Genomic DNA, 22,910 nt, shown 5'->3' with positions numbered 1-22,910 from the left:
TCTGTAGATCAGATGAAATAAATGGATGAATGGTATCCCAGCTGTAAGATAGTAGCTCTTCTGCTTTTTCTGGCTTTTATTGATTTTCTCCTAATTGTTAGCGAAGATAACACGCTTAACTTGTTTGTGAGTTCATGTAAACAAGATGGAACTTTTGCCATTTTCATCCATTTCTTGTCTTCCCATTCCTTTGCTATCTAAAAAATACATGTTTTTAGAAACGAAACCCCTAAAACTGCTCTCTTTCAGAAAACAAATTCTGATCCATGATAGACAGTTATTACTGGTAATTCACATCTGTGAATGCAGAATTTTTCTGATTAAATCACCAGGGAAACAGTATTCCAAAGTAGTAACACATTTTTTGCACTTACACTCGCAATTCCCATGTTTAGTTAATACTGAATGTTGAACCTGCAAGGCATTAATCAGAGTGAACAAACCAACCCATCTTATAAGATTGGTTCCCTGGGATATTTGGGCTTCTTCATCTTAATACCACAACAGATGCTGAACTGGTATAAATTTCAATAGCTTTATTGACTGATTTACCTCCCTGTGGCTCTGACTTATGCTGGTCTTGTCCTCAAGCCTTCAGTTTTCCTAATAATGTTAGTATTTTTGTAAGGATCTTATTAGTCTTTTTTCTGCGGTGCACAGCACTCAAGATATTCTACATGATTAGTCACAGAAAGGTCCACTTCCCTGCAAATAATACCACTGACAGCATGGCAAAAGGATCTGTACAGTGCCTTGAAAAACCCACTTTTCTGGCAGGATTTCTGATTGCCAGCCCTTTTTAGTTTTTCAGCTGTGCATTTCCAGCAAACAGCAGGTCCACAAAAAGTATTCGTTCTCTCCAAACCAGGCTCAATCCCAGACAATTGATGATCAGGCACTCAGAAAGTATTTAAAGAAATGGTTAACAAAACCTGCAGCATTTGCAGACAGCCCAAAAAGGGAAATGATACTGAAATACTCATCATGGGAAGTGGTACGTAAAAAGCACACGAAAAACATGACGTGTTGGCCTGATAAAAAACATTGCCGTGAAACAACAGACAAGAATGGGAAGAGAGGTAGAAAGTTTAGTTTTCTTCAGATGTCACAATTTTAACCATCAAACCCAGCTTTCTTAATACTCCATTCCCTACCCCTGTCTTACTGACCTCCGTACTGGAAGCAGAGCAGCACTAGAATGACAATAGATAGACACATCCAAGGTTTATAGAATTCTAAACAAATTATACTCATTTAATATTGGCTTTATGCATTTTGGACTATGAATCAAGCAAGTTATTTAATAACTTGTTAAGGGCTTGAGACTATTTTCTCTCGTACGTTAATCAAGAGACATCATGCAGCTCTCATTCCTTGGGAAATAATTCCCTTGGAGTGGATTATCTGGCACAGAAAGCACTGCGTGATGCCACTGGTTAGGCAGTAAATTTAAAACTGTTCTGTTTATCTTGATTCACAACTCCATTTATTTCTCATACACTTGTACACTTACCAGGCCTCATTTCAATTCAGTTTCATGTGTATATCCCAAACCTATCACTGAATCATGCAATTTCAGAATGCAATAAAATATAATGGTGAAAATAAAACTGCTCAGTTCCAAGAAGAACAGGTTAAAAAAAAACAACAAAAAAAACCCCAAGGCCATCATCAGAAATTTACCCAATGCAGTGTAAACCAGTTGCCTCAACTAATAAAAAAATATTAATTTAATCTGAAAAGTGCTGAACTGAAAAAGTAGTATTAAAATGCTCTGGGAGGAAAAAAAAAGGCAAAAGCAAACACAAGACTGAATGCTTTGCCTGTCCAATATGCCTTCATTGTGCTTTGATGTAATTTCAAAAATGTCTAATAACTCTCAAGAAATGTAGCCTGACCTTCTTTTCCCTTTTCCCTGTTTCAAGTACTATTAGGCCAGTATCTTCTGCTCTGTTTAATGAAGGTAGAAAAGACTTGTTCAATTTAATGCTATAATTAGAAAGAGATGAAAAAATGGAAAGGTACAATGTACAAAGGTACAAGAGCTCAGCAAGATTTTTCTTAGGAAGGTAAACTAGATTTTTTTAGCCTGATGTTACACCTAATGAATTTAGTGAAGACTGCATCTTCATCTTGGAGAAAGAAACTCCTTAAAAAGTATTTAACATTTAGTTTTTCCAGGAAAGTTAAAGGGTGTTGTTCATGTTCAACAGTTTTTAAAATCAAACTTAAAATGGGTTTTAGGCACAAAAAAAAAATTTTGGGAGGCAAATTACACCAGTCCCCCTCGCAATTTTCTTACATGTACTAAGCATTATTTTATCATCAAGTTGTCAAACATGAGGTAGAACTGAAAAACAGAATAAAAAGGCCAGTATATTTAGTATCTGCTCCTCTCAGCTTTCTAATGCTACTAATATCCCATTTTTTCTTTTACTTGCTAAAAATCCATTGCATGGGACTCCTTTCTTGGGAGATGACACCAAGCCAGAGTTTGGATATGAATTAAAACAATTTTTTTTCACCACTGAAAGAAGCCTGAGTTAAAGGATTTGGCTTGTATTTTGATAGCTTTCAAATAAGCAACCATGTTAAGAATGAATGTGAACAGCTCAATAGCACTTCATTGCAGCAATGTGCCACGTTGAACTTTGTCTGACACAAAAATCAAAATACTAGCCTATTCACTTGTCTTTCCATGTCAATTTAGAAGGTTGCAATTGTGTCTGATTTGGGAAGGGGAAAGATCAGTACTGTATCTGTCTTATAAACTGTCACACACACACACACAATATTAAAATATATGATACTTGGTAAAGCCAATAAGGAGTGCTCATGGAAACCCCCACAAAAAATAAGTTTAAAAAAAAAAAAAACCAACATCTGGAAAGAGTAGTTAAAAAACCAAAACAGCCTAACAACAGTCAAATAATCCTTCTGTCTTCATCTAACCCACGTAATAAAGATCTGTCCCCTTTCCCCAACCTTTTTAGGCCACTTAACCTCAAGCAAACAGAATAAAAAACAAATGATATACAAATTCCAATATATAAAGACACCTAGTATCAAACCATCTCCTTTAAACTTGCACAATTCAATTGAAAGGCATTTACCTGCCCGAGTGCGTTCCTATCGCAACCACTGCTCCACTGGGATGGAAGTCAGCACAGTGCCCCGGTTCCTGAACAGAGAGGCACAGACACATCATTCACTTGTCCACTTCCTTACGGTCAAACACCTCTCCTTGTACCAAAGCTACTCTAAAAGCCTGAGGTGAACTGACACAGTGAAAAACTAATTAGTTAGCAGCATGCTTACAATCCTCAGACTGATTTACTTCTAATGTAGCAGTGACAGGGATTACACGACCTTCTTGCAAGTAAAAAGCCTAAATTTCTCTGTAAAAAGATACTTTTGGTTGGATAGTAGGACAGAATTAGACAAAATATGAAATGAACAATACAGTAAGGAAGGACTTCTAAAACCAAGCCTTGCACATTTGTATGATATCCTCTTTGAATTGTTTCAGTAATTGGAAAAAAAGTTAAACTCTAACAAGAACAAAGGATGTTGAGTTTTATTTGACTTGGATTGTTAGAATGGCATCAGACAATGGTAACCAGATTACAGTTTATACAATGTCTGATGAGTCTGGTTAAGTTTATCAAAGCCTCCAAATAGCTGTTTTTAATGCTGTAACTACAGGATTTTTGCTCCTCTTGCAATCACATGGGACAAAGATGTTTCAGAAAATTAATGCTTTTTCCTATTTTCCAACTTTATATTTAATGTTGAAGGGCTGACATACATCTAGCAGCCTGGTCCATTCCAGTGTGTGGTCCACAGAGTTCCACATACAGACTTGCCTATCTTGAGCACATGTTAAAAATAGGTCTTTGAAAGGATGGGATGCCAGTCCCCAGAGTTCATCCGTATGTCCCTGGCAAGAAAACACACATGATTTAACAATGAATAAAATAAAGACTCCCTTAAAATAACACACCAGCAGGGAAACCCTTTACATTCTTGGGTTTAAAAAAAAAAAAAAAAAAGCTGTCCTCACCTGTACCTCAACTAGGAAACCATCGTTAAACGTCCCCCGCAAAACAAAGTTTCGTGAAGTACCCACTAAAAACTGATCTGCTTTTCCTTCCGCTACTGCTCTGATGGTTCCATACTGGTCAGGAACCTAGGAAAAGAAACATCTGTGAAGCCACATCATGCATCTTAATATGGGCATATTTTTGAAGGCCACAAACAGAGCACCAACACAGTACCAGAACTGCAGTTCATCCAATAAAAAAAAATCTAAGCATGTATACATTAGATCAGGACTTGACCTGAAACCTGCCTCATTTATTTGTTCAGTACAGACACATACTAGAGGATCTCACTCCAAAAGAATCACAATTATGCCATTTTAACAAGTCTCAGTGGAAAAAAGTTACGAATTAAGTTCCACGGATTTTTCAGTGTCAAATACACTAAACAAATGCACTCCACATCCTTATAGCTCATCACGTAAGGACAGGAATAATACATAGTTACTGTTTACTTTTCAAAACTTATAATGAAAAATAAAAAAATCTTGCAGCATACAGTAAATGCTTCCTGATTTTCATAATGCTTCCTGATTAACCTTAAGTAAATGTTCATATGCCTTATGTCAGCAATGACTCCGAGTTTTATTGAGTTTGTTTATTGCATGCTTGAATTTTAATACAGTGCTTTATTTTACAGTGTGCATTTGTTTGGTTTTCTAAATGATTTATCTTTAAAAAATACACTAACTTTAATATCAGCCACACAAGATAGAAAATCCATACAATCATTCAGAAAATTGGTTCTGGTAATATTTCTCTAAAAAAAAAAATTAGATTTAACTAACATTATTAACAAAAGGAAAACAGAGACACTGATATGAGTAGAGTGTGTTACTCAAGTCTAAGAGTTGTATATGATAGTCAATGCTTACTTACTCTCAGCCATGCTTTCTAAAGGTTAATATTAGATTCAAAGTAATAACAAACTCTAGATGGAACTAAACATATATGTTAGGAATTATAAGGAAAAAATGCTGCTATAAATGGATACTAGGTAAATAGAGTAAACCATTACTAGAACAACTGTTTAAGAAGAATACATTATTTCAAGAGGTCATCTTATTGTCAGGGGGGAAAAAAATATTTTAAAATCCATAAGGTACAATTTTTTTCAGTTCATCCCCGTTTACCTGGCATTGCCATATAGCCAAATCACAAAGACATACATATTCACTAAACACTTGGCTTAGGTTAAAGTCAAAAGAAGGTCCTAACACAGCTCTTACATTCTTACAGGGTACCCATATGTATCCTACCTATTGTTTGTCTTGTGTCAAAAATTCTATAAAAAAACCCTCAAATCCTGGTAATATTGCCTTTCTCCAGACAGGCAAACTTAACAAAAACACAGATGACACTAAAGAATATCCTCAAAAAATGGATGAGTGAAAGAAACTAAGGAAGAACTTGGAGAAAAGAAAAACCTTACAATTTCTGTTCACTTAAACAGAAGAGATCTGAAGCCTCAGACAGGCTCCTTTATTGGCTGAAAATTGATACACTTTTTTAATAAAACATCATCATCCACTTAAAAAACAGCAACCAGAAGATAATCTGTCATCCTAACTACTGATTCTCCAAAGGGTGGGGAGGGCTCCGTCTTGCTAGTCAATACCTTGGTCAAGGCAAATTTCCTTGTCACTCTTGCTTTCTTACCTCAATTTCCCTTTCGGGATTCAAATCATGATCCCACAGGATGATCTTTCGGTCTTTCCCACCTCCAGTTAGCAGCATCCCATTCCTCATTTGGCAGAGTGTGAACACACTGCCATCATGAGCTTTGATTTGTCTGCTTATCTGATATACTCCTACATGCAGAAAAAGAAAATAATAAAGAACACTACTCATTTTTTCACCTGGGGTTTACAAGAAGCTGTGCCTTTTGGCAGAAGAATAAGATTAACAGCATATAATAAATAATTACATTTGGACTGCCAGGCTATTAGTATTGCATCAGTATTGCAAACACAAGGTGGTAGTGTTTTCTTACTGGATAAAAAGATAAAACAAAGGGCCTGCCTTTCTGAATACGAACTTTTTTGAGACTGATTGTCCTACAACGTGTGAAGGCAAGAACAACATCTATTTGTGAAATGCTTTCTTTTCTGTGCTACCCAAGGGAACACAGTTTTTCCAGATGCAAGAGAAACTGTCCTTTACAGTCAGTAAATATTTAGCAAGTCATTATTAGAAAAGAATTAAAATTATTTTATTAAAAAGAAACTTGTTGTCTATAGTCTTACGGGAATAAAAAGCAAATTATTTATAGCAAAGTTTCCAGGATGCATGAACCTAATATCTAATGCTGGATGTTGCCTCACTTGAAAATAGTATAACCAGCATTTGGCATCTATCAATATAGCAGTTTACCGAAAGGAAAACACTAGGAAGAATGAAAGAGAGATGATAAAATTAAAGAACAAAGGTAGCAAAGAAAGCCTTCTGCATCCTAATTGGGTCTTCATGTCAAAAGAACTGCTGTAGGAAATTATATTAAAAAAAAAAAAGGCAAGATTCTGATGCTTTGAGATTTGCATATTTTCAAACAGCAATCACAGAAAAAGCCCAGAACACCACCCAAATAACTACTAGCTTAACTTCGCTGACTCTGCCAATGGCTCAAGTCAGTTCAAGTCAGCATGCTCTCACAATGTGAAAAAGAGTTTGAGATCAAGTCCTGCGACCAACCTAATGTGATAAACCAACTAAAAGAACCCGTCTTTAATTAAGCCAATGTAAATAAATGTTCTATTCGATATCTTTTAAGATTATACTGGGAAAAGGTTATTTTTGCATAAGAACTTCAAAATTAAACATCAGATAATTTGTTAAATTACTTTTCCATTGCAGTTAGCTTGAAAGACAAGAAAAAGATTTACCTACAAAACCAGACTTACCATTAAAAATTTACTTTTTACATGAATGTTTTCCTGGCATACCGATTTAAACCAGAGTGTTTGAAATAGCTGCCAAGTAAAACAAATTATCCTTGAATTTATAAGTTACCCTAGGGCTCAACCGTGCCAGGTCTGCATATGTTGGGTAACAAATCATTTCCCTTTCTTTTTTACAAAAGCTTTGCCCTAAAGAGTAAGTTTAACCCAAACTTCAAGTAAGATGGGTTTTAAAGTATATTTTACAGCCAAGACTTGAGTATCTGCTAAACCAGATACTGTTATTTGCATAACTGGTACAACTATGCATTGTATTTTTCCTTCACATACAAGTCCTATTAACATCAGCTTCAACACTTAATGGTATTCCTTGGAGACTAAGCATGGTACAACATAAGCCTGCAGAATCCTCAAACTGATCCTACAGCCTTTTTCATATCACAGGATGAAAGGAAAGCTGATTAACTGCACATTTTTAAAATGCAAAGCATTTAGATGAAGTAGTTTTCATTCACTTCAGGCACAGCCTCATTAATTATTGAGAAACTCTAGATTGCTATTAAGTCAGAAAATTCATGAGACTTGAAGGAGTTTAGTACCACCTGTTAATAATAGGAAGTGTACACCCTTAGTCAGGCCTGTTTCCCTATTCCTCTTCTAATGCAATCCTTTATGTTTGTCTTCTACAGACTATCTAAAATCTGCGATTAACTGTGAATGTATCCTACCTTTAGGTCCTTTTCCTGGAGTAGATTCTACAGTAGTTTTGCCCCATATAAGTATTATCCCACCTGAGTCTCCAGTGAGCACATCACCGTTTCCCAAAAAAGCCAAACACTGAACAAATTTGGGTTTTTCATATTTCTGAAACAAAATAAGCAAAAGAAAGGGATAATTGCTCGTACTCTTTATGTAATTAGTGTAATGTATCCACACCCATACACCCTGCACACACACAAGCAGAATTTAACCTTTTTTGTTTGTTTACCTCTCTGCTCAAATAGTATATGATCACAACTAAGCAAATTTATAGAAACCGTGAGCAGATCATACCATTGATTTAAAACTGACCTGGTATCAAGACATTCTTACCCCAAATATCCCTTGCTTCCTTGATAATGAATTGCCACTCCAGGTCCAGAAAAATATATGAGATTTGCCACATGTTATTATGGTATTTGCATCAGTTGGATGAAATTCTACAGCAAGAACAACTTCATTTGTAGTCTGAAATAATAACAGAAATAATATTTATTCAGATGGGACATTAACTACTAGAAAAACATGTAAAATCCCAAGTTTCAGAATAGAGATATGAGGAACTAGGCAGCTCATTGTATGCTTCAAAGAATCTGTAGGTGTTCTGTGCTGAATCAACTGTCTGAATGACCACACATATAATTTTTTATATATATTGAATTTTTACATTCATAAGAGATCTTTATAAAACCTCAGTAGAAAAGTCAAGGTTTTACATTCACTTTTTAGTCCCAAAAGCTTCTGCCCTCTGGAATAGCTAAGACTTCTGCCATGGAAACTGAATGATGTATAAAAGACACTTTTTTGAGTTGAAAACCCTGCTTAGTTTTTTTTACACAGACTAGTTTGCTATTCTGGATAACAAAGCTGTGACAGAGGCAAGTGAGACAATGGTAACACAGTCAAACAGGATTATAACCATCATTCTCCTTCTGAAATTCTATAAAAATTCTTTTGGGTTCTTTCTTCTTCCTTTCCTCCTCATGAAGAAGAAAAAAGAAGCCTGCATAACTCTAAACTCTGAAACATAGCGTCCCACCTTTGTATTTTTACTAGCTGCATATACTGTTACTGAATTACAAACACCTCAGTGAATATTTCATCCTTTACCAATAGTTTTTACAAACATAACAAACTGACTGGTCATTTATCCAACTTCTAATGTATATTCAACCAAACTATCTTTGAAGACACTCTCCTGGAGGCAAGGACTCTACAAAACTCTCAGGTAAATGCATCAATGCATTGATTTCTATGGGATTTAAGCCCATGCTTTAAAGGAGTATACTTAAAAGTGCTGCTGAATCAGCACCTGTGGGAGTACCCTTTCCCACACCACCATTTTTGGCTCACTTCAGGAAAACAACCTTCTTAAGTTTCATTTTTTGTTGATGGCCATATTTATTGAATTATGCTTCTCACATGCAATTTCCTCCCCATGAGTGGATCTGCTATATCCACAAATAGTATGAAAACTAAGCACTGAAAAATTTAATTGAGTTCAGCTGAGAAAAGGCTTCTGTTTTGCACCCTAGCTCAAGGGATGAAACTCTGCTCACACCACCTGTCATGGAAGGTGCTTAAGATACTGCAAGATCAAGCCCTAAATGTGAGTAAGTACCGAAAGGCAAGCTGTCCCTGCCAAATTGGTTTTAGCCAATTCTGAAACACTGAGGAACTCCCTGGAGAGTGAAAATAGTCAAAATATAATGTCAATAAAATGGGAAATACAAGGCATATGCCAAATAGCTTCACATTAACTATCTGCAAGGAAATTAAAATACTGACAGAGAATTACACTGAAACTTACGGAACAGAATATAATGGGTATTGGGCAACATAATTTAAAGAAAATGGGTCAAACCAACCTGATTTTCTTATCTGAAATTGCAAGTTTGTAATCATATAGACATATATACTTGTAGAGTATTCCACTTGCTGACTCATGATTAAAAAAAATTAAAAATACTCAGTTTCACATCCATGTAGTATCTCCCTGCTTGATACTGTATAATGCAAAGCAAGATGTCTCAAAATATGGACTTCAATAGCAAGTTATTATTGGATTGGGTATTTTCAGTGGAATCAACTTTACACAAACATTGAGGACAACACCTCTGAACACTTCTCATTGATCAGAAATTTAAAAGGTTATGAAAGAAACAGGAAAGCAGACAAGATCGCAGTCTACAAAAGTACTAATGGACTTCAAATGAGAAGAGACACATGTACTGAGAATCAATGTCTGGAACTCAATTCAGACAAAAATGAAAATAAGTAATGTCTAAAAGTATTAATTTTTTTTTAAAATAAACAACTACAGACTGAATCATCACTTCAGTTTCCTAAAGTTCCCAGGATTTATTTTTTTTTAATTAGAAAAGTGTTAGAGAATTGCTTTATTTGGATTGGCTGTTAGGGATGAGTAAAATGTAATTATAAGCACTCCAATATTCAAAACCCTTCCAATATACAAGTTAAGAATACATTTCTTTTGCGCCCTTACATAAGCCAGCAGTATTACACAGTTGCAGTTTCCAAGTAAGATCAAATGCATGTCTCACAAATCATTGTATTTATGGGAATAAAACCACTTCTATTTCAGAATATTAATTTGTGCAATAATTACCTTTATTTCTGCTATTTTTGATTTCCTCTGCCAATCCCACACAGTGAGCATATGCTCATTAGAGTCATCAATTACACACAAATGAGTACCAGAATCCTAAAGGAAAAAGAAAAAAAAGATGTGCTGACAAAGTACTATCATATCCCATTTAGAAACAGAGCAGGGCAATAGTATTTTAAAAAACCACAAAGGTACAAATATAAATTAAGCAAGTCCTTTTAATTATAAGCCCGATACGCCTGGTATTTTCCTTTTCTCTTAAAGACAGAGATAGGTTTTTGCATAATCTCACAAAAAATGACCATGCTTCAAATAATATTATAGGAAAACTTTAAAGGTGTCTTAGCAAGTCTTTTCCTTTTAGTTTTTGTTGTTGTTGTTGTTGTATTTTTTTGCTTTCTTGTTTGCAATATCATGCTAGTAGCAAAGAGGTTCCTCCCTTTTGGTTTTCCTCAGGTCTCAAGAGGACAGACACATGGCTCCGCTTGTGCTTTTTTCTTAAATGTCACCATCACATACACGCAACTTCACATTATCAAATTTTGTAAGCTCATCTCATTTTTTACTCATGAAGCATCAAGTACCAGCAGTTTCATCACGTAGTTGGTAAAACTGCAGCAAAGGTAACACTTTCTGAATAAAACAATGCTTACAGAGCAGAAAGACTGGCATCTACAGTATTAAATAACTGAAACAGCTTATTTTAAACAATTTTACAACAAAACGGTAAATATGGCTATACGGAATTAAAAAAGCAGACAGAAAATCTTAGAATAAAAACATACTTGTTCACAGCAACACATACTTGCACAAACCTGTTGTTTCAAGGACATGTGTAGAAAGGTTTGGAGGAGGTCTTATTTATTTTAAAGTTGATTCTTGCAGTTCAACCATATTCTCTAACAAATTATGAAAATAGAGGTGGCTGAAATTTTTATTCCCAAATACTATTATGAGCAGTAATATGCAAATACACGTCAATTATTAAGTGGAAAGAAACCCTGAAGACAGCATTGGCGATATATGCAGCTCTTGCATGGGTTAATGAAATTATGTGTTAAAAACACAGTTTTAGTCACTGCACATTCACTGTTTCAATCTAGTGAGGAATCATATGAGACTGTAATAGGTATCAAAATCAGTTTCAGCTGCAAAACAGAACTAATAAAAACTAAAATCTAGTCCTCAAAAATTCTTTAGTGGTCGGTTAGTTTGTTTTATTCTTAAAATGATGGAACATGTATTTATTCACCTTGGGGGGGGGGGGAGGGGAATGAATCCGAGTTCAAAAGTTTTATTGGTTTATTAGAGTGACAGGAATGACAGTACTTCTCTCACATTATTCTATTTATGCTACCACCTATTTGTGGGGAAAAAAAATATTCTTTTCTTTACTGAAAGACAAAACCTAGATATAACTAACCTAGCAACATTTCAATGTTAAGTGCAGCAAGAGAGTGTAAGCATTTCTTTTCAACAGGTTGCCCAGCGACACCACTGAGTTTCCATCCTCGGAGATACTCAGAGCCCAGCTGGACCACAGCCCTGAGCAGCCTGCTCTGGCTGAGCAGGACAGTAGATGAGATGATCTCCAGACCTCCCTTCCCACCTCAGCTGTCCTGTGAAACTCTTCCTCTATTAGCAAAATACAGTGGACATTCTTTTTCTGCATTCTTTATTTTTTACACATATTAATTCTTCTTGCTGGAATGCAAGAATCACAGCCTGGGTTTTCAAGAGGTCTGATATGTCTCAGCGCTTTGGCAAAAATACAAAAGCAGCTTGAAGATCAAAATATACGTGTATTTTACAAAAAAATAAACTCATTGCCAATTTTGAAATGAGAACTTTATCAATGTCAAGTAGCACATACCCATTTGCTACTGACTTTTCTGATAAATTCTGTGGGTCCAGTAACAAGACTCTTTTTTTCCCCTGTGTAAAAGTAGAGGCACAAAATTAACAAATTATTCCTTGGGGAAAAATAGCACAAGATAATGGTTTGGGTTTTTTTACTTCCTGTTGGTGGATTAAAATCTGCTCCAGCTGTGCAAGCAGAAAAGTTACCCCTTCTATCAGAACTCACTAAAATTTGTCTTCACGAACCTCACTAACAAACTTGTTTTTAACTTCCAAACAAAAACCCAAGCCCCTCACAAACAAAACCAAACCACCAAACCCAGCACAGACTTCAAGTTCTAGTTAAGGCTTTTCTTGCCTGGTATTTATTCACAGTGATGGTTTGTTACCGCAATTTTACATGTGCCATTTCCTGTTTTTCCAGCTAGCTCACTGTCAGCTGGTTTTATAAAGCATACATAAACTTCACTGCCACACTTTTCATACCAAAATGGATCAGCTAAACAGCCATGTACAAAAATCTCCAGAGACTTCCTTTCCGTTTACATAGGACTGGATAAATTATTTAATACACCAAGTAATGACACCGGTCTTACCGCTTTTGAAAAATCCAAACACCCCACTCCACGTTCAAAAGTCCCGAGGCCGATAACCTGCAGCGTCACCAGGCTCACCGAGTCCCATACTCTAACATGGGGCTGCAGAGGCTGCGTGAAAAAGCAACGGGACAAACAGCGTCATCAACAGTGAAAGCATCATACGCAGGTGTCAAGTTTTGTTAAGCAGATGCTACCTGAATTACAAACTGTAGACCGAAATGCAGGATGACCTGTGCTAACAATGCTGCTGGATAGTATCTTGAAGTTCAAAAGGTGAAAGTCAAGACAATCTTGCCCCCTGTATCTGGGCTACAAACATGACAGCGGTGCTGTTGAGGCAAGAAATTAAGTATGGTGGTATTTGGTAGCTGTGAAAATAAATCTTTGCCCAATTTAAGTAATTGAACGAATAATGGAAGAGTCATCTTGCATTTCAGACCCCAGACCTAGCAATCTTACGCAACAACTGAAAATAATGATCAAACCTTGGGGTTTTTTTAGTATGTAAAGTAAAAAAAAAATAAAATAAAAAACCCCTGGTGAACCGAGTCCCCTAACCATCACCGACCGCTTAATGAAAATCTCCATGGTATATTTCGTACAAATACTATCCCAAACCAGCTTAGCTTCATAAATGTGAAACAATCACAAATAAAGTGGGAATTAAGTTGGCTTAAGGACAGCATTCACCATAGAAAGTGACAATAAATCATCCCACTGATGAAAAAACAAACCAACCAGCCCTAACAAGAGATTCAACAAATGTTCAGTGGAAATCATAACAATATCTATACAAAAAAATCCCACATCAGTTTCTTCCAAAAATGTAAGAAATTAAATTGAACATCTGAATAAGGGTTATATTCAACGGGCTTCTACACCTCATAGTATTTATCCCCCTCCCCCCCCCCCCCCTTTTTTCCTCTGTCTATAACTTCATGACGATAATCCAATTATTCAAATTCTGACAAAGTTCACCAACAGCGAGGGACAAGAGCATTTAAACACACTTGCTCTCAAATGAGGATGTTTGTAGGAAAGCTTGACACACCTTCCATGAATTCTCAAAGTTGGCTTCCCCTTCCCTGAAGCCTTAAGAGTACACTGACCCCCAGAACTGAGGACTTGTTCTCCTCTGGGAGAAGACTTATTGAAAGAAATGTGACAGAAATCATGTGGCCTTATAAATCAATTACAAGCTTCACATTTGCTTGCAGAATTAAAGGACTTTATGAGCCTCTGCTCTTCTTGATGTATGGCCGAGTACTTAGTTGTTACTGTCTTTTGCTAGAGATATAGGCTGTTACCTTAGAAACAGCAAAATATCTCAGTAAATGCAGTGCATAAAATAAACTGCAAATAGAAAGTGATGATGAGACTTAAAAAAAAAAAAAAAACCAAACACTTTTTCCTGATTTTCAAAACAAGATACTACTGCTCAACAGCTCTATTACTTACCCTTCCATCTTTATCCACTCCAGCTAACTGTCCTGTTGCAATTCTAATTTTGTCTGGATGAACTGCAAGACTAAGACAGACAGAAATATGACTTGCTTTTGCTGTCACAGGTCTTCAAAACTGAGAGGGTTTTTGTATATTTTTTTTCTTTCTCAACAGAAGCCCATGAAGACACTTATGAACCTAGATCCCACTTCTAATGAGACAGCTTGAATGTTTTTCATCAGACTATTTCATACACACTGTACTGATGGGTTGATCAGGCTCTTGCGACGGCTGCTGGCACAAAACCAGGAGTGCCAGAAGAGCCACCTCTGCATGTGCTCTGACAAATCTAAGGTTTGCACTATATCCGGAGTCCACTGTAACAAAATAGACATTGTCTCATGATGAACTTCCTACACGTAGTTATGTGCCATATTTATAAACACTACAGCATATTTTATGCCTAAACCCATAGATAGAATGAAACTGGGGAAAAATCAGCTGAAAAGTTGGCTGAGGGCTTGTGCACCCAGGAGTCAGGGATTACTGCCACTTGAAATGAGTTACTGATGTAATTGTACTAATGAAATTCTCCAGCATGGTGCACTACTAGTGCAAGTAAAAATCTGCTTTTGCTTGTAACATTTTGCTTTGGAGCTGATGTGAAAAAACAGATAATGCAATTTCAGAGTACATATCCTCTTAGTCCTAGTGCTTTTTTGACTGACCTTCTTACTTACTTTGTCTGTAAAATTACAAAGGTGAAGAAAGCCATTGAAACAGGAAAGGGGAAGCAGGGGGGACCTGAGAAGATCAGATGATGGACACTAAACACATTTACAATTCAGTCTAGTTTTTTTGAATGAAAGTGAAGAACACAAGACTGACAGCATTCCTCCCACAGGAATAAATTACAGTTATCGAAGCACAGCTAGGAGAAAAGAGGTGTAGATGGCAACTCCTCTCCATTCAGGTACAGCAGGGAGCTTATGTTCACCATTACATTATGTGCACTACCCTTCAGACTAATATCGTAATGTCAGCAACCGCCTTTGCATCCACAATGACATAGGCTTCAATTTCCCTGCTTCTCCGTTTTATTTTGCAAACATCCATCTGATTTCCCAGACAGCCTTAATACTTGGATAGGGCATCTATGTAAAAAATGAGAAAATTATAGCCCAGTTTTCCATTTGGCTTTCTAAATCTCCTTTAAGACTACACCTTTGCCACAGTGCCTGTAAATTACTGATTTAGAATTAGGCTGACAACAATTTTTAATTTCTGGGACACCTATTTAGAATAATTTATGCAAAGATCCTTTCTTTAATCTGTCACTCTTAGATTGTCTGCATTCCCATTGTTTCACATTTCAGCCAGAGACCCTAACCTAGCATGGACTGCTCTAGCACTGTTCATTTGTGCAGTGTTTACTACAGTGAAATTTACTGGGACTGATGAAATGGGAAACACCTACAATTATGATGACATTAATGAGCTCATACATACAGTAGGAGAGAATAAAAATAATACATTTCTGCATTATTACACACATACTTACATGCAAATGTTATCTACTAACCATTTAACACAGTCTGTATGACCCAAGTAGTGTCGCTGAGTTCTCTCCTCATAGTTAAATAGTACCACCACTGATGCTATGAAATATACAATTTCTCCGGTAGGAAGGAGGTAAACATTGGCTCGACAGTCTCTTCCACGATACCCATATCTATACATTTTAAAGTCAAGGTTTTCATAATCACTGTATACCAGAAAAAAAAAATACCAACTTTATTGTGGTTTTTTTTTCCTTAAAGGATTCCTGGGGAGCTCATGTCAACAAATGACCTTTATGTTTTTCCTCTGGAACTATAGCACAATTTCAGTAACACAGTCTAAAAAAACAAAACAAACCCCACACAACTGGACTTCGAGAAACCAAATCCCTTAACAAGTGATGCTCATTGATGTTAAAAATAAAATGTATAAGGCACATTTAAGTAGAACAAATACAGTGTTGTCATTTTATAAAAACCTCCATGTGACATTTCATTAGGTAACAGCAGCACTCACTGTACTGGCTTAACATTTTTTACAGCAATAGAGCTGTGCATCTGCACCCCGGGCACTAGAGTATTACTTCCATTTGGCCTTTTAAAACAAGCGTGTGAAAATTCCTAATGCCAGTCAGAAAAGGGAAAGCTTCTGCACAGCAGCTGCCAAGTGCAGGAAGTATTTCTTTAGCCTGTTTTAGAGTATTTTTAAAACAAACAAAACTCAAAAGGAACTGACGCAGTGAAAAATATTCTATCCAAATCTATCGAAAATATATAAAAGGGATTATTTTTGTAGGAAACCTGCATGACTCCTAATGACGTTCAGAAGTTTTATACACTGCGAACCAGCCTTGGTTAGCACTGATCAAATGTTATTACAACTCATTAATTCTTTGAAACAGGTGAAATTTTCTCCATCTAGACTATTAATGTGGCTGCCTGCCTCTATTTCAGTTCCCAGGGTCACTATGCACAATTAACTTAACAGTATCTCTGTAGTCTCAAAAAATATAATTTTCCTGTTATGTCCTGCCTTTCAGAGAGCTCCCCACTTCAGTGCCAACTAAGACACCTGCAACAAGCAAGGAAAATATGGGAAATAACATTAAGCAACTTCACCTAATGGATTCCAGCCTTAGGTCCTGGTTAATCAGGGAAATAAAAGGAAGTCAAAGACCCACATGGAGAAAGCTGGATGGATGAAGCTGGCCCTTTCTCATAAATGAAGACAGGTGCAGTAGTCCAAGTCTGGGAGTATCTAAACTGACATCTCCTAAACTGACAGCCTGGCCTCTATTCTTCTTGTAAAAGGGCTACCTTTCTACCAAAAATACCACGACACCCCTTCCAGTGCCAACCCTCACCCCCAAAATCCCCCACCACGCTACCTTTCCTCTTTTGCAGTCCCGTCAAAACACAAGACTGCTATACCACAGGAACATTTGCAAAATTAAGCACGTGCTGTAACTAAATAATGGTTCAAAGAGGGACACTGCATTCACTTGTCAATTAAATCTCTTAAGAATACAGAAAACAAGAGATTTATATCGTTTATTACAGAAGAACACAATGGCTCCTCTAAAGCAGAGATACTCACTGCCTTGTTAGCAAACGATATCAAGAGAAATGCTGATATAACACAATGCTGAGGGCAGGAAAAAAAAGGATGCCTCTGTTTCTCCTCCATCTCTATGTACTTTCCCACTAAATTTTCCTCCTTCTTTTGAACACCGATGGAACAAAAAGAAACTCCAGAATGGCCTTTTATAAAAAAACCAAACCAAAACAACCAGACCACTGAACTTTCAAAAACGGCGGGCTACAAACCAATGAAAATATTTTTTCTATCCTGAAGCATGAAGAAAGCTATTCTAAATACCTTCTCAGAGGACAAAGGCAGATCTTGTTAATCTGCTGTACGCAATAGGGAATGTATTGATAAGGATTTATTAAGATTGACATCTTTGAACATTCATCATAGAGAAGTATTAATGATTTACGCAAACGTGCCTTTCCACAGCAGAAGCCTACGATGCAAAGCTAACGCTAAATATTTTGGCACACACCATTGAGCTCTGGCATTCATGAAGCTGCAAAAAATGGTTACATTTTTTCAGTTCGTTCCTTTCCTTTACCGCTCCTACATAATAAAGTACCATAGAGTGGCTCCATTTTCTAGGAGTGTGTTTTTTAGGAGCATGTAAAGGAACAACCTGTTTTGTGGGAGAAAATTTTTGCTTTCTTCATTCTCCATCCCAGACTATCTTGAGAGAAAACGAGAGGGGTTGTTGCTCCACAGCAGTTCTTTCCTTCTCCACACACTCAGAACAAAGCAGCAGATAATACAATAATTGACTGTCTCTCTCCACAGAAAAAGGGGTGACACAACTTTGATGCTTAATTTCCACTAAATTTCAATGTTAATCTTTCAATGAGATTGATGTTTCAACCAGGGAGATTCAGAGATAGTTGTCTTCATATTGTGAATGGTTCTCACCAATTACAAGAACTCTTTTGTCACAACATTTGGTATGCTTAAGAGCTTTTATTTTGGGGTGGTTTTTTTTGTTTTTAATCAGTTAAGAATAGCCATGGCCCTCATGAAAAGTGATCCACTGTACACCAGAATTCAGTAGTATATTTACCACTGACTTAAATTCTTAGAAAGAGCAGCACCGGTGCTAAAAATAATCTTGTAAAACGGAGTCAGAAATACCCTCCAGAAACTGAGCTACCATACATTGGGAGAAAGAGTCTATATAAAGTCATTGCCTGTTAGCAGCACTGACTGTGACCTCTGTAGCTGCTAAATGAGCCCATTTCGCTATTAAGTAGGAATGCCAGATAGGCTTTAATCAGTTCTGAAGTGCAGTAGGAAAGATTGCACTACAAAGCAGGGATACCCAAACAAAATTATTAAATCTAAATGAAATCACTCAGGAACCAGACACAGGCAAGAGCTCAGACTTCCCCACGAGCTACTTTATCTCACCAAGCAGCTTAGGTATTTCTTCAATTGACAGTAAACTGCAGGGCAGACAAAAGCTAAGTGTGTTCTGTTGACTCTACAGTACTAGGTATCAGTAGTTGAATATGCCTGCAGGACACAGTTCATCTAAAAAGGACACCCCTCTCCCAAACCAACCAACAACAACAAAAAAAAACCCAAACAAAAAACCCACCCCAAGAACCCTCTGTTCTTGCCTTGAAGTTGTTCAAGTCGATCTTCCAAAACAGTAATATCGAAGGAAAACCCAATTATAAACAATCATCCAGAAGGCAGGAGAATTAAAAGGCATTCAAAACAAAACTTACAGATTGAACAATTCAATACTCAATCGACCTTTCAGTTGCAAAACACTGACATTACTAAAATATTCTGTGAATTGCTGTCCCCATGCCTTTTTAATAAAGTGTACAGGCTTTAGTTTGCCATCATTTTTGGAAGCTAAGGCTGGCTTGCAGATTTCTTCCCCTTGCTAAACCTGTGCATGAAATACAAGGTCTTCTGCTGCTGTGTCTTCCTGTCTCCAAAACTGAAGAACGGTTTTGTGCAACTTCATTGAGACCAATATTAAGCCCTCATAAATTTTACTGCCTTTTCCTCATTGTTTTCTTCACCATCATATCCAAAAGACACCCTACACTCATAAATACACTGGTCTGATTTAGGATGCCATTTCCTTAAACAGATTCCAAAAACATATGGACAGTCTGTTTAGATTAGATTTATTTCACTTTAATTAACCCTCAGCAGGAAACTGGTTTAACATGAACTTAAGGTCCTTGGGCATTAAATAAGCGTGTCCACACTGGGATTTGCACCTACTTAACTTAGGGTGTGATTTCATGATCAGTTTTCATCAGTCCAAACCGCTCACTGCTGCTGAAAAAGTAGATCTGATCTTTCTCCAGTATGCCAGTTCTAGACCTTGCATGTTTGCGGGGCAAATCAAATTAATGAGTTGATCCTGCTGAAAGTTAACTCCTCAAAAAAAGATTACATTTCAGCCAGATTAGTGACTGACCCAACTCATGCCACGGTCATATGAGTGCCAGCTTCAGCACCCAAGAGCTGTGACAGTAGGAAAGCTGGGCACCACAGCTTTGCAAAGCGTGAATAAGAGCTCTGTTTTCCTCCTGGTCAGATTTTTAATCCAAAACTTTCCTTCTTTATGGTCTAAGGTTCCACAGTCTCGCTGAAAAGTTCAGAGGACATGAGCTCCACAGCTGCTCTTCATAACCAAGTACCCAACACTGTCTGTTTCAAACATCTGTTAGTTAATAAAGGCAGGAAAAATAATAGCGAGATCTTTCCTAAAGCAAGTAACAAGGGGTGGCTTAAAATATATATATGCCTTAGTCACTTACAGATAATGTTGCGAGAGGTACAAGCAGCCTCTGTCTGTACATATCCTGACACATGACAGTGTATCATCAACACTCCTAAAAATCTTCCTGCTTTCAGCAACATCAGAAGGATCAAACCTGAGATTATTACACTAACTCAAGTGCTGCCTAGACATGTTCTTTTACTGAAGTACTAAGAAACTTACTTATACAATCACAGCTTACTGGAAGACTCTGCAGAGACTAGGGGGGAGGGGTGGGTGGGAAGGGTGGTGGTGACAGGAAGACCCAAATGTGTGCAAAAGCACGTCTCTTATAATGAACTTAACGTCTGATCTACTAAGCCTGGAAAATCGTCAACAGCCACACACCAGCTTCATTCTTCAAATGATAAATTTATCTAGTGCATTTAATGCAAACTAGTCTCCAAGAAATTAACCCCTTCACTTTGGAGCTGAAACACAGAAGCGGTGCAAAGGATGGCTGCTTCTGCAATCCTTGCTCTGTAGGTAAGGGTAAGAAGAAATTCAGGATCTTCCATACCTCTAAAACCTCCTAAAAAAGAACAGAGATTGAAAACTGACAATGTTGCTGAACCCAAAGCCTACATTAATACAGTGGGGGGCAGAGGGGGACATTTTTGAAACTCTAAGTCTCCAAAGACACCTTCTTCCACACTAAAAATAAATTGCAATTAGTTTCAACAGCAAAACAAATAAAGAAAAAGTACCGCTTTTCTGTGCCTGCATATTTTGCAGCTTAAAGTCGTATTATACAGTAGCTACAAACCATTTCAATTGTTATATTAAATTGAACTTTTTTCCCCCACTTTTAAATAATTTTTATCTCTGAACCAAGAAGACACAAGACCAGATTCTAAAGGGGGGAAAAAAAAAAAGCAAGGCAAGACAAAAAGGGAACAGCAAGTAGTTACTGATATCAAGGATACACCCACTCCAGTTTTAACTTTTCAGGAGGCAGTTCTGTCCTAATATCATCATAGTTTTCTACATCAGAAGGAATGAACATTGTGATTGGTCGACCCCGCATGAACATCTTGATATATTCTCCCTCTGTTGAAACAAAAAAAAGCGTATTAATCATGTGGCAAAAGTTTACATAAGAAATAAGCACAAAAGAAACCAGTAATAAGCAGAGAGATGCAAAGAACACTTGTGATGTAACAATTCCTTTTGAAATGCGAGCTTAGTAAAGGCCCAGATTTTATCTTTTTTTAAAACGGAACACTAAACCAAACATACACGCGTGCACACAGAGTAAGCGTTAGTTGAATTTGTGATAGAACAGACTGAGCATGTAACATTTTAGACATGCAAATTAAATTACAAAAGCAAATTTCAGATTCAAACTAAAATACAAAATTGAATAAAAAAGTAGTCATAGAATCACAGGATAAGGTATTTCAGGTTGAAGGGGACCTCAGGAAGTCTTTAAGACCAACGTCTGGCTCAAAGCAGGCTCAGCCATGAGGTCAGACAAGGTTGCTCAGGGTTTTGCCTAGTCCAGTCTTGAAAAGCTCCGAGGGTGGAGATGGCACAACCTCTCTTGGCATCTGGCTGTCTGCCAGCACCCCTAGGGCCTTTCCTGCAGAGCTGCTCCCTGCAGCCCCTCTGTCCCAAGCCTGTATCCCTGCCAGGGGCTCTTCTTGCCCTCAGGTGCAGGACTTGGCATTTGTCCCTGCTTAATTTTGTGAGGTTCCTGCAGGCCCATCCCTCCAGCTGCCCAGGTACCCCTGGTTGGCAGCTCTACCCTCCAGCATATCAACTGGGCCCCCTGGTCTGCTGTCATCTGCAACCTTGAGAGTGTACTGCATTGCGTGGTCCAGGTCCCTACTAAAGATGTTAAACAGGACAGGTCCAGAGCAGACCCCTGCAGACTCCATTTGTTACCCACTGGCCACCAGGTAGAGTATGACCCATTAACCACGACCCTCTGAGGCCAACCATCCAACTGGTTCTTTTGCCCACCTAGCTGCCCACCTATCCAACCCATAATGGCCAAGCTACAACACAAGGATATTGCAGGAAAAAGTGTCAAAAGCTTTGCTGAGGAATATAATCTGAAATTACATATCATCACAAACCAATACACTAACCTGAATTATTAATTTATTGAAATCATTCCAATTGCATGCTATTGCATATTGCATCATATCCTGAAGAATGGAAAGACGCAACAGCTCCTAACGACTCCAGCTGTAACACTGTCTATAGCTGTGACAAAATACATGCATAGCTCTGTTAGGGCACCTGAGCACTTCACAAGCCTTGAGGAGTTCCTTTTCAAGAAACATGAGATTATTTTCCACCAGAGAAAACTAATTACAGAGTAGCTGAGTGGTTTGGTCAAACCGTTGGAAGGTAAGTCATCTGGATTTAAGGAATATACGATTGCAACTAGTGTATCAGGTGCCCTACAGGAGTCTTCCCTCCACACTATGACAATAATAATTTTCTAACTTAGGAAGACCAGAAAAGCCCTTGGAGACTTTTAAAAACCTTTACGCCCTACCCACACAGCAAAACCAGCACTGTAGTGCTGTTGACCTATGCTGAAATCAGGCCTCAAATCCACAAGAATTAATGCCAGCCTCCAACACTGCTGACACAGAAGTTTCATTTCAAAAAGCACTGACGACAAAGACCCAAGTATTTCACTAATTTTGCATCAATTAAATGGTAACTTTTTATCAC

The 22,910-nt window shown here is 37.4% G+C and overlaps 1 protein-coding gene across 2 annotated transcripts in view; it reads right to left on the bottom strand.

Annotated features, from left to right (window-relative positions):
• The window catches only part of EML4 (EMAP like 4), a 167,409-nt gene that overhangs the window by 18,215 nt on the left and 126,284 nt on the right, over positions 1-22,910 (bottom strand). For both annotated transcript variants that reach the window (XM_059827574.1, XM_059827584.1), the window contains 11 exons: positions 21,146-21,269; positions 15,870-16,019; positions 14,303-14,372; positions 12,842-12,952; positions 10,386-10,481; positions 8,090-8,224; positions 7,726-7,861; positions 5,760-5,911; positions 4,064-4,189; positions 3,809-3,940; positions 3,114-3,181 (listed from right to left, as the gene is read on the bottom strand). In XM_059827574.1, the coding sequence (XP_059683557.1) occupies positions 3,114-3,181; positions 3,809-3,940; positions 4,064-4,189; positions 5,760-5,911; positions 7,726-7,861; positions 8,090-8,224; positions 10,386-10,481; positions 12,842-12,952; positions 14,303-14,372; positions 15,870-16,019; positions 21,146-21,269 (1,300 nt within the window). The remainder of the gene's footprint in view (positions 1-3,113; positions 3,182-3,808; positions 3,941-4,063; positions 4,190-5,759; positions 5,912-7,725; positions 7,862-8,089; positions 8,225-10,385; positions 10,482-12,841; positions 12,953-14,302; positions 14,373-15,869; positions 16,020-21,145; positions 21,270-22,910) is intronic.

This window comes from Gavia stellata, chromosome 2 (genome assembly GCF_030936135.1).
Source record: "Gavia stellata isolate bGavSte3 chromosome 2, bGavSte3.hap2, whole genome shotgun sequence".
In the NCBI taxonomy this organism is placed as follows: Eukaryota; Metazoa; Chordata; class Aves; order Gaviiformes; family Gaviidae; genus Gavia; species Gavia stellata.
The sequence above is the reverse complement of the archived record's forward strand: the minus strand, read 5'-3'. Positions and strand labels throughout refer to the sequence as shown.